The sequence below is a fragment of the Trachemys scripta genome, chromosome 19, assembly GCF_013100865.1.
Source record: "Trachemys scripta elegans isolate TJP31775 chromosome 19, CAS_Tse_1.0, whole genome shotgun sequence".
In the NCBI taxonomy this organism is placed as follows: Eukaryota; Metazoa; Chordata; order Testudines; family Emydidae; genus Trachemys; species Trachemys scripta.
In genome coordinates this window covers 10,896,027-10,908,218 of record NC_048316.1, presented here as the reverse complement: position 1 = coordinate 10,908,218, position 12,192 = coordinate 10,896,027, and the positions used below count along the sequence as shown (strand labels likewise).

Below are 12,192 nucleotides of genomic sequence, written 5' to 3'. Positions count from 1 at the left end.
GCCTTTGTTCTCATTTTACCGTACATCAGTTTCCAATACATGCTAAAGTTGTATGTTACACAAAGTAAAAGGGCCAGATCACATCACAATGACAAAACCCCAGCAAATGCGATTTTAAGCCATACCATTAAGAGATGGAAAATGCCTGTTGGATCAAAGCCCATTCTCCTGGAAGAGTATGGGATAGTTATCAGCTAGAACACATCAGGTATTCAGCTGATATTGAGCTTTTTAAAAAGTATCAGGATAAGTCAGTATCTTCTGAAGAAATTGCTCTCTTTAAAAAAAGGAATGGTTGGCAGGGGAGGGAGAAAATTCAAACTAGAAAAAAACTGGAAAAAAAATCTGACAGGTTAGCACTCAAGATCCAGCAAAGATTGCCTCAGTTTCCTTACCACTCCCACAAAAGTTATCTACCACTATTGTTTCCCATTTTTCCATCCCTCCTCTGCAGCCAAGAAACAATACACAGGATTACAGACCTCAAATAACCTAGAAGCCTGGGCAGGATATGATAACTTAGTGTGAATTCAATTAACAACCGTAAGGCATGTACAATTAAACTGGTACTATTTCTATTTCACACAACACAAGAACTAAACCCCAAACTCTTCTATTTCCTTTTCATGCAAACAAAAAGGCTTCAATACTGACATTATCAAACTATCAAAGTTATTCTAAAATAATGCCCACATTTTCCATGCAGAAGGAAGGGAAGGAAATTTCCTACTTATAAATTGGGTTTGGGATGCCTCCTTTCCAATTCATTCACTCACAGTAGTCAGAAGGCTAAAGAGGAATCAAGCCAAGTTTGCAAGGCTTCTTCGTACTCTCCACTGAGCCCCCCACCATTCAAGCCACCCTTGATTTGAAACTACTTATTTCACAGCAGCACAATGGAAGCGGTCTGACTGCCTGGCTTGCAACCAGCGACTGCTCAGAAAAATAAGTTCTGCATCAGGGTTATTGCAACATGGCTCAAAGCCAGACTTTCACCAACTGAGCTTATTACTGAAAGTGCAAAGGTAAACAAAGGCTTAGAAGGAGCACTGCAAAAATGGTGGTGGAAGCTTCTCCACACCCACATTAAGGCCGCATTTCTAGCATTGGACCCAGAGTCAAGTGATAACTTTGGAGTGAATCTGAGCTTTGGGTCTGGTTCCCCCCTGTTCTGCTCTTCAGGGTCCCATCCCTTGCCTAGATGGGTGGGAGAGCTAGCTGCTCTTCTTTCTCTCTTTTGTAATAAATAAATAATAATAATACCTAACTCTCATAGTGCTTTTCATTAGGAGATCTGAAAGCGCTTTACAAAGGAGAACATGGTCTTCAAAATTATATCCATTATTTCCCGTAACAAGTGTTTGCTCTGATCTAATTGCAGAAAAATCAAATTTCGAGGGTTAAACTAATTTTATTGCAAGGTAGAATATCCCTCCCTAGGTCTCTCAAGAGCATTTTTCCATCAACTGGATTGCTGAAGCTATTGTGCAGAAAACACTCCGAGACCATCCAGTTGCTTGCTACAAAAGTTCATTATCTCATGAGTTCTGTCTGTTTTAGGTTTGACCAGGGAATTTGAGAAAGGGAGTGTAGTCAGATGAAGCTTGAAGGCTGGGTACTTCCCCTCAAAAACATCTATATGGCATAAAGGTGAGTGATCCAATGGAAGACAGATTAGGAGAAATACTGTATATTGCTCTAACACCAATCTGACTATTGTTCCATATCCTTTGGGGGGCCTACCAAAGATTGATTCTGATTAGGAACATTTCTCTAAGTCTGATTTAAAACTTCTAGAGGTAAAAGGGAAAGCAAGACATCTGCACGGAAAAATTGAGAACAAAGCCAGTACCATAATGCTCATCTATTAGTCCATTTGCCTCACTAATACAAGTAAAAGGCAGTAGACTGAGTCTAAGCCAAAGTCTTTGTAAAACAAATCTAATACTTTATGAAACAGTAGCATGCATTACACTAAACAATAAAACAGTCGTGCTTTAAATTTAAACATTTAAGTTTCATAATCCAAGTAAACTCGCTTATAAAATGCAAGAGCTAAAACGTCACAATACAGAGTTTCTCCATCTGGCCTGAGATGAAAGAGACTCTGGGACTAGCCAACCTTATCAGTCAGGCTCCTTTTCTCTCTGCGATCACTCTCATCGACCTCCATGTTCTCTATTCCTGAATCTACATCCACCTGGGACATACTGTAAGAGGAAAGAACAGAAGAGCCCATTAACTGCTGGAAACCCAAAGACAGTTCTTTATGAAGATGCTGACTGAAGGAGTGTTCTCTTAAACGGAAACTGCTGAGGAAAGAGGACGGATGCATGGGAATAGCCAGATCCATAAATGTGGCAATTAAAAGTTACTAGCCAGTAAATGGGTCTTTTGGGTCTGCCTCTCATATTATGTTTGCTTTAAACACAGGAAATATGACACTGAATTTCTTAAGCAGGCAAAGAAAAATATACACTGTAGGAAATAATACAGCATTTTAACCTTGACCTTTAACATGTTGGGAGTGGAAGATAAAGAGTGTATTTTCTTTGTACATATTTAGATGGCCTGTACTGCAGTACCTGTCTGGTAGTATAAGCAGCGTTCTTTACCTTTTCTCACAGGAGACACTATCAATATCCATGCTCTGGGACCGGGAGAGAGACTGAGATTGTGTTTCAAGGCTGTTAGATGGGGAACTGCTGAGCGAACTCACTCCTTCGCTGCTCTGGCTTCGGTGGGCTACTCCTAAAGAAAAGCAACAACCAGATTAGTGCTGCAGAGATAGAAAGCCACCACATAATTATCCAGTGAGGTCCATGTAGTTTTTTGCAATCATTTCTCAATCCAGCTATTAAGGATTCCAGGTAATGCATTACTGTACCAAGGTTTACATAGCAGCAAGATTTACATGTTGGCAGTGATTTACACCAGAGCTCAAAAAAAGGGCTACAGGAATTTTTCCTTCTTTTCCAACATGCTCAGGTAAGAAATGTGGATGTGTCAAATACACTTATTCAGCTCAATAACACCTTTCTCCCACCCCTCTCCCTCCAAAAAATTGCACTGAATGCAAATGCCTGAAGTGATCAATGTGAGAGGAAGGTAATCCATACTGGGGCTTTGATGCAATTTCCCTACAGCTTTGAGGTCAGCCAGTTTTTAAAAATTAATCCTAAAGCAAATAAATAATGTACATGCTGTTAATAGACAAAACAACAACAAGCCTCAGGCTGTAGAAAGTGACTGACCAAATCAGAAGATGTGCCTCACAGCAAATTGTTGCCAAGTTTTAAAGTTCATGGAGTCGTTTATAGATATATTATTAGATATGTATAGGTATCACTGCGTCTCCATCCGTCTGACCCCCCATCCCTCATGTGGACAGATCACCCTCACAGACGCACACACACAAGCTAATAGTTTGCACCAAAAGCAGTTTATATGCAAATCCATTTTTGCTTTTGTGAGTTGGGCCAGAAGAAAAAAGGAATTTCCTTCGCCAGACCTGTCTGCAGTGACCAAACTCTCCTCTTTGAGGCAGGTTGGTACATCTACATCTGGGTCCCACCAGTGCAACCCCAGTCCACCTTCCCAAGCAAGGAACTAAGCTCACTATCAAACTCTGGTCATGTGTAAGACAGTGCTATATGCTGTCAAAAGACTGCCAGGTCATACCAATCCCGTCTTTATCTATCTTCAGATGAACACAAAAGTTATAGTCTTCATTGCAGAGTTAACCTCGGCTGTGACCTGAGTGTTGCCCATAAGCTGGTTCTCCTCCACACACTAAAACCTCCGCCCCGAGTTCAATGGTGCTTTCAACCATGCTAGCTGGCCAGTCATGGAGTATAGTCTGTACCCCAAGTGAGGCTTTCGCTTGAGTAGTATCCTGCCCACTTTGCAGTGAGGATGCAGGCTAAGACCATTCAAATGCTGACCCTTTTCCCACAATTCCCTCCATGTGCCAAGAAGGGCAAACAAGTTCTCCCACAATTCAGTGGGAAAGAACCAGTGTGGCTCAACTTACTAAAGCACAAAGAACCACGCAATATGCCCCAGATATTCTAGATATGCAGACAGATGAGCACAGCACCAGTGAGGATAAAATAATTGAAGTGCAGCTATGCAACATGGCTAGGCTAACCTGGGTGCCAATCAGCCAGGTTCTCTCTGATGTGAAGGCATGCACACCAGCATTCAAGGGTGTAGGGAAAAATACACATACAAAATTCATATTAATGCAGAATAAACCTTGGATTCAAACTACCGAAAGCAGACTGAGCGCTACTGACATCCATATAGAGGTCAGTGCTGAAGTGCAGCACACTCCTAAAATTTCTGCCTGGTGATACTTGGTCAGGGAGAGCGATGTTAGGTTAAGTCTTGTCTAGTAATAAATTATTAAATTACAAACTGTTACTGTAGCAGTTCTGAGGTATTATACTTGTATGCTGATAACTGGGCTCTTTGAAGACCAAGCAAAGAAAAAGGTATTATTAGCCTGCTTGTTTAATATAAAAGCAGCAGTGAATTCCACTCCTATAGGGTTTTCCATCTGTTATTTACAAGATATTCCCCGATTAGTATTAGGTTTCAGGTAAAAAGTGTAAAACCAGATTGATAATCTATTTTTAAATTCTAGCACTGGGCCTGTTCCAGCATTACTCTACTCTGCAGTAGCTTCTCCCATGCTTATGGTAGTATCACATTTTCAAGTTAACAATGTGGACAGTGAAGTAGAACAGATGCAGGATTATGGCATTTTTTCTGCAAGTAGTTTGTTTTAGCAGTTTCTTCACAAAATATTTCAAAGCCTTGACACAAATTTCAACCTCATGAGGAAATCTGAACAGCAAAAGTAAGGCCAGTCTGCAGAAGAATATAATTTGGGAAAAAACATTTTGCTTCATTTGGTCAAAATGAAGAATAAATTAAGTAAAACACCTTCTCAACACTTTAAAAAACAAACTTCTGGTTGTGTCCACACTTTATAACAAATCATGTTAGCAATAGCTATTTAATTGGGGTTGGGCCAGATTCTCTTTCTACATATGAGTGTACATCTGGAGTAATTCCATTGACTTCAATGGAGTTACACTGATGTAAAACTAGTTTAAGCAAGAAGTTGTCAGACGTCCTTGTTTCTAGCAGTTTCTTTATCCAATATGGAAAAGGGTTTTTGTATTTTTAAATCCATGTTATAAACATGGAATGGGAGACAGTATGCACTGTGGCATAATTTGGCTAAATTGTCATAAAAAAATCCCTATTCAACTTGGTCAGGGACCTACACTAGAAACAACCATATGGTTATTGTTAGAAAAGTTTCAGCTGCAACACAGAGAGGGTGTCAATAAATTAGCTCCACACCACACACACAAAAAGTACTGTGTTGGGGGAATCATGTTATAATACAGCATGGTCCCATCTATCAGAATTTGAGGGAGTACTATTGTATCTTAACATGATTCCGATATACACAGTAAATCTATACATTGAAACAGGTAGCCAAAAATAGGGCATATTCTGAAAAGGGTCACTGAGTTGGTTATGTCTCCATAACACCCCCTTCAAAATGTGTGTTAGCTTTTTTCTATGGGTTTTCTGCAGCCTTAGTTCTCAGAACACTTCTGATAACAAGTACCGATTTAGCTTCCAAAAAAGGACTGAACTATTGACAAAGTGCAATGATGGCCCAGTAACTTGATGGGGATGGAGCAACACTAAATTAGTATGCACTCCTTAAAGCCTTGCCATGCTAGGGGCAAATGAAGAGACACCAGCTGACAGTTAAGTTCACACAACTGGTTACTCTCAAAGCCATCTTGTACATTAAAAATAGATTTCCTAATGTTAATGTATAGCTGGAATTTTGAGACACTTTCTTCAGATGATTAAGTTCCGCATTTGAAATGCATATTGCAGAGCTCAGTTTTTTAAATCTTCTAATTTATTTATGGAAGCTAGTGGGGATGTTTATTTGCTCTTACTCCTAAACTATGTCAGTCTCCCAATTCCCCAGGTTAGGTGGCTTGAAAGGCATCTAGTTATCAGTGGTAATCAATTTTTCTGTTAATAAAAAAAAAAAAGTAGAGAAATAATTAGAGTGAACCCAGCCAATCCTCCCCATTTCAGGAGGGAAGGAGAAGCTTTTGGGCAAAATCTGTGTGTGGGCAGAATTTTATAGTCACTATATTTTTGTGCATTTCTTTTATTCCACTGTATATGCTAAAAGACACATGTAATGTAATCATACCTTTTCAATGTTAATTAAATCTTCAAAAAGCTGCACAGACCTTAACTAAAGTGCCATGTAAATGCTAGGTATTAACAGAAGTACCAGTAGGTTCAGATTTGCAGGAGGCAAATATTAGAGCTCTAACTGCTCTCTTCCGAAAAGTATGGCAAATTCATGCAGCAAGGTGCAGCTGGAATATCCACTGTTCTGTAGGATCAACCACCATTTTGGATTCCATCCACTTACAGGGTAATCCCAATGCAAACTAATATTTTTAAAATTACAAACTAAAATAAGACAAGCTAAGAAGGAACAGAACAAGCACTTTGTTTTAATGAGTACGATTTTCAAACCATAACCTGCCAAACTTGATCAGGCAGCGTGTCCAAACCCTGCTTAGCTAGAGAATTGTGGCCTCGAAATGGGGCCTTAAAGAAGAGTTCATAGAAGAGGGGGTGATAACCACTCTCTCTTGAGAAGGGGAAAAAGCAAACCTCTATCTCAAGGAATAGGGTATGAGTCTTTAACCTCTAATTTAAATGGGGTAGGAATTCAGCCCAATGGCCAGAGCACAGCACCAGAAGCCAAGACTATTCCTGACTCCACTTCCCTGTGTGCAAAATGCATACAAATAGAATACACCTCTACCTCGCTATAGCGCTGTCCTTGGGCGCCAAAAAATCTTACCGTGTTATAGGTGAAACCGCATTATATAGAACTTGCTTTGATCCACTGGAGAGCACAGCCCCACCCCACTGGAGCACTGTTTTACCGCGTTATATCCGAATTCGTGTTATATTGGGTCGTGTTATATCGGGGTAGAGGTGTACTTAACTTCCTCAGACAGGTTTTGTGTCTGAAATGTATTCTGAGATCATTAGATGACTGGCATAATAGACATGCAAAGTATTATTAATTAGCATGTACACCAGAAATACAGTTAAACTAAGATTAAACTAAGATTAACAAAACGTCCCAGTTCTGTGGCTGAAGAGACAAGTGTGCTCTGTTGAGTGGTATGAAAACACAGAAGGAATATGCAACTCACACCTGCCACAATTTACATGGTAAGTTTAACAGTTGTGAACAAAAACAAAGGAATGTGGTAAATGTGGGTTAACAATTTATATAGGGCTGAAGCTGACAATTAGCATGTCATTTCTAACAGCATTCTCAGCCAATTAAGCATTCTCTAAAAATGAGGAGGAAAAATGGGATCTGGGATCCTGTAAGACAAGTTAGATTTTGCTGAGATGCCCATTGGTCAGTATTAGATATTCACAAATTATTCAACTTTATGGATGAGAAAAAATAAATCCCACTAAAAGTAGATAGATTATGAAATGCATGCTACAGCCTTGATCCTGCAAGTCCTTGCAAAATGCACAAATCTGTTGCAATCCAGCACAAATAATGGCTCAAGGAAGCATAAACGTCAGGCATACCCCTCAACACTGAGTAGAAGCAAGCATGACGCCTCATTTACATTAAGGAGATTGATGTAGTTACCCCAGTGCTAATGCTTTATGTAAATGTGCTGTGTGAGTTTAAAGCAAGCCTTACATTAGTGCAGTTTACGTTACTACGTGACTGGTTTAAGGTGTCCTGGTGTAAACCCTACTTTGTTTCAGTCCAGTGCCTGTGCAAACAACAGCCATTTAAAAAGAACAGTACTTGTGGCACCTTAGAGACTAACAAATTTATTAGAGCATAAGCTTTCGTGGGCTACAGCATATGTATCCGAAGAAGTGAGCTGTAGCCCACGAAATCTTATGCTCTAATAAATTTGTTAGTCTCTTAGGTGCCACAAGTACTCCTGTTCTTTTTGCAAATACAGACTAACACGGCTGCTACTCTGAAACGGCCATTTAGTGACTTCAGTACAAATGTCCTTAATGTAGACAAGACCCAATGGCGCCACTGCACCTACTCCATTATCTACAGACAATGCAGGGGGGGGAGAGAGTAGACATGTGAGCAGAAAATGGAGGTGATAAGCACAATCCTCCATCATGCGCATGAGGTGCAAAGCTCTACATGCCTCCCAGGGCCTTGCTCCTGCTATTAGACAAAAGCACCTTGGTGGCCACACTGCCAGGGCCGGCTTTAGGCACCGCGGGGCCCAATTCGAAGTCCCGCCACTGTCTTCGGTCCTCCCTCCGCTGAAAGGCCACTGAAGACAGCGGCAATGATTGAGCTGCTGCCGCCGACAGTGCTGGGACTTCAGCGGCAGCTCAATTGGTGGAGGGTCCTTCTTCCATGGCAGCGATTGAGCTGCCGCCAAAGACAGCGGCGAGACTTCGGCGGTAGCTCCTTTGGGACATCACGGGGCCCTCTTAGGGGCACGGGGCATGATTCCAGGGAATCGGCTGAATCACCCTAAAGCCGGCCCTGCACACTGCAATACTCAATATGGGATCAGGGGCCCCTAGACTGTGTCCTACCTATCACTTTCTATCTTGAGATAATTTGCATAACACCCCACACCTGCATTGTGCTGGAACAAGTACACCATGAAACATTTGACCTTCAAAACTCAGTCTCTCTTTAAAATAAAAGAATGCAAATGGAAACCCTGTAAATACATATTGATGTGCACTGAACACATACGTTGTATACGTCTCACTCCTTTATTTTATTTATTATTTCCAGAGTCTCTAAACATGCTTCCCAAATAGGGACATAAAGTAATAAGAGTCTTTTCCACTAAATGGATCCTGTGCTCTGACCTCACCATTGTATGCAACTCCTCGCGCAAAGGGACGCTTACAAGGACATTATTTTGCTGGAGCTGCTCTCTTCATATCTAAATGAATTAAAATCCTCTGCAGTCATTTTAGTGTAGCACTGCTACGGGATTCCTGCAAACTGTCGAGCTTTAAATGAATCTTTGCTGATGTGAAGAGCATACAGTGGATGCTCAGCATTGAACACCACCACTCTCACTAACCACCACCAATTTTCTAGTTTATCTACCCCCCGCATTCTGGTCTGAAAAAAAAAAACCTGAACATTGTTTCAGTAATCAGTACTATGGAAATTGGACACTGTATTTTAACTAGTGATTTTATGCTTCTGGCCATGACAAACCAATAGCTCATGCATCCCTACGGTATGGGTGTCTAGAACAGACTAATACATTTGCCAGACTGACCTCTCCAGGTAAACAAACTCTGACCCATGAATCTCTCAATGCCAAGTGGTAAGAGGGTTACAAGAATATCCTGATTCTGCTATGTATATTCTGGTTCACCAAATAATGTCATGTGAGTTCTTAAATGAAAGCCAGGGTCACACTGGTTATTAATATAATTGAGAAATCTAGGTCCAGATACTACGTAAGGAGTTATGTATATATACTGAAAATATGTTTTAAAGTCTGTAACTCTGCCTTGATACAAAGGCCGACAAGAGATATTTATTCACCTGTCTCTCTGGCATACAAATTAAGCATTGTAAGCTAACAGAATGGGGAATCATTTACAGAGAAAGTTAAAGGGAGGGAGGGAGAGCGTGTGTGAAATCAACAAGGAGGCAGCACACTGAGAACAAGCTACGGCTGGTGATCCTGACTCTGGGTACAGAAAATTAACTTTGTGAGATACAAAGAGAAAGCAAGACAGATATCTAGAAAGTAGGTGTACCTTTATTCTTCACCTAGGAAATAAAAGGACAGCGCATTTACATTCATGAAAATGGGATCTCTGCCTACCTTGGTGGAAGACACTGCAAAAGACTTCGGGTGACATAAGAACTCTTTAGACAGGAGGTTACCTTGGTAAATTAAGATTAGTCTCTAGGAAGATTATTATGATTTGATTTGATATGTAACCCCTTTGTTTCCGTTATCCTTACTCACAGTCTCTTGAATCTTTGATAATAAACGTATTGTTTTCACTTTAACTACATCTCAGCGCTGTGGTGTGAAGCTAGGTGCTGATCCTCAGTTGAATCAGGCAAGCTGTTGTGTACACCTCTCCCTTGGGGACTGCAGACCTGGTATTTCTGTGAGAATTCAGTGAATAAAGTACTGGACACTACAGGGAAACACTTCAAAAGAACTCAGGGGCTGGGTTATATCTGTTAACCGGCAAGACAAAGCAAGGGCTGGAATAGCCCAGAGTAGATTGTTTGGCTGGCTAACAGCAGGCTGGTCATGTCAAGGAGCCAATACCCAGTTAAACACAAGCAAGTCTCTCTCTTGCTAGAAGCAGGGGGTAATAAGGTGACTCTCAGTCCTCCTGGGTATCCCAAGAACCATCACACAAACTACATGGACTCTGCACCATACCTACTGAGTTACTTATGGGGCTATCAAGTGGTTTTTGGGGGTTTTTTTTTAAATCACCTTTGCTTCTGTGTCTTTTTTTGTAATCACAAGGCCAGTGTACTGTTTTAAATTGTAACTGCAATTAGCTTTTCTCTGGAAATGCTTTTAATAATGACTGGTTTCAGAGTAACAGCCGTGTTAGTCTGTCCACATATCTATTCAAGTGACATCATCATAGGACCTAATCACATCAGCCATACCATCAGGGGCTCGTTCACCTGCACATCTACCAATGTGATATATGCCATCATGTGCCAGCAATGCCCCTCTGCCATGTACATTGGCCAAACCAGACAGTCTCTACGCAAAAGAATTAATGGACACAAATCTGACATCAGGAATCAAAATACTCAAAAACCAGTGGGAGAACACTTTAACCTGTCTGGTCATTCAGTGACAGACCTGCGGGTGGCTATATTACAACAGAAAAAGTTCAAAAACAGACTCCAAAGAGAGACTGCTGAGCTAGAATTGATATGCAAACTAGACACAATCAACTCAGGATTGAATAAGGACTGGGAATGGCTGAGCCATTACAAACATTGACTCTATCTCCCCTTGTAAGTACTCTCACACTTATTATCAAACTGTCTGTACTGGACTAGCTTGATTATCACTTCAAAAGTTTTTTTTCTCTTAATTAATTGGCCTCTCAGAGTTGGTAAGACAACTCCCACCTGTTTATGCTCTCTGTATGTGTGTATATATATCTCCTCAATATATGTTCCATTCTATATGCATCCGAAGAAGTGGGCTGTAGTCCACGAAAGCTTATGCTCTAATAAATTTGTTAGTCTCTAAGGTGCCACAAGTACTCCTGTTCTTTTTAATAATGACTCTCTGTCATGACTGAAATGCAGAGAAATGGGAGGTAGAAAGAACAGGTAAGAAACAATCCATTATGACGAGTCAACACTATAACAAGGAGTCAGAGTTCTAATCAGTCCTGAGACAGGACTGTATGTAATAAAAGGAGGAGGTTTCCAGCCTTCTAGGTTGACTTTACTGAATGCATGTTCCAAAGGACATAACCATAAACCCAACGCATTAGACAAAGGCTCACAATGCAAATAAGTTATGCGCTAGTTTGATCTGCACAGGCATAGAAAAATGTTTCATTATCCCCAACTATTAAGCATCTCCCTGATCTTTTAGTAGTAGTTTGCTAAAAACAGCAAAATCACTACCTTTGAAATACTAAAAATTTTAAAAAAAATAAACTCACTTCAGTGCCTCTACTTTCATAAAACTATAAACATGAAATATAATTTATTACAGATGAAGTTTATAAGATTTGGCAAGTGTGCCAAGTTTAGCTCAAAACCCAGATTATATGTAAATATTGCATAATTAACTCTGTCTCAACAAAAGAACATCCCTCTTCCCATTCTCACCTGCTCATTTAAAAAAAAAAAAAAAAAAAAAAAGAAAGAAATTAGTCTGGCTCAGATATTTTCCAAGCCTTCTGACTCCTAGATTCACAAGAGTAGTAACTGAAGGTGATTCTACCTTTACCCTTCAGAAGTGTTAGAAGACTGTTTTTCCCTTTGTTTATTGACTTCACACACTTTGCTCCTATAAACAATACAGAGACACACCACATACATCATTCAAATGC

At 40.4% G+C, this 12,192-nt stretch overlaps 1 protein-coding gene across 4 annotated transcripts in view; it reads right to left on the bottom strand.

Moving 5' to 3' along the window:
- UBE4B (ubiquitination factor E4B) overlaps positions 1 to 12,192 on the bottom strand; it is a 65,101-nt gene that overhangs the window by 40,916 nt on the left and 11,993 nt on the right. For all 4 annotated transcript variants that reach the window (XM_034753214.1, XM_034753215.1, XM_034753216.1 and 1 more), the window contains exons 3-4: positions 2,616 to 2,751; positions 2,123 to 2,210 (exon numbers count right to left, since the gene is read on the bottom strand). In XM_034753214.1, the coding sequence (XP_034609105.1) occupies positions 2,123 to 2,210; positions 2,616 to 2,751 (224 nt within the window). The remainder of the gene's footprint in view (positions 1 to 2,122; positions 2,211 to 2,615; positions 2,752 to 12,192) is intronic.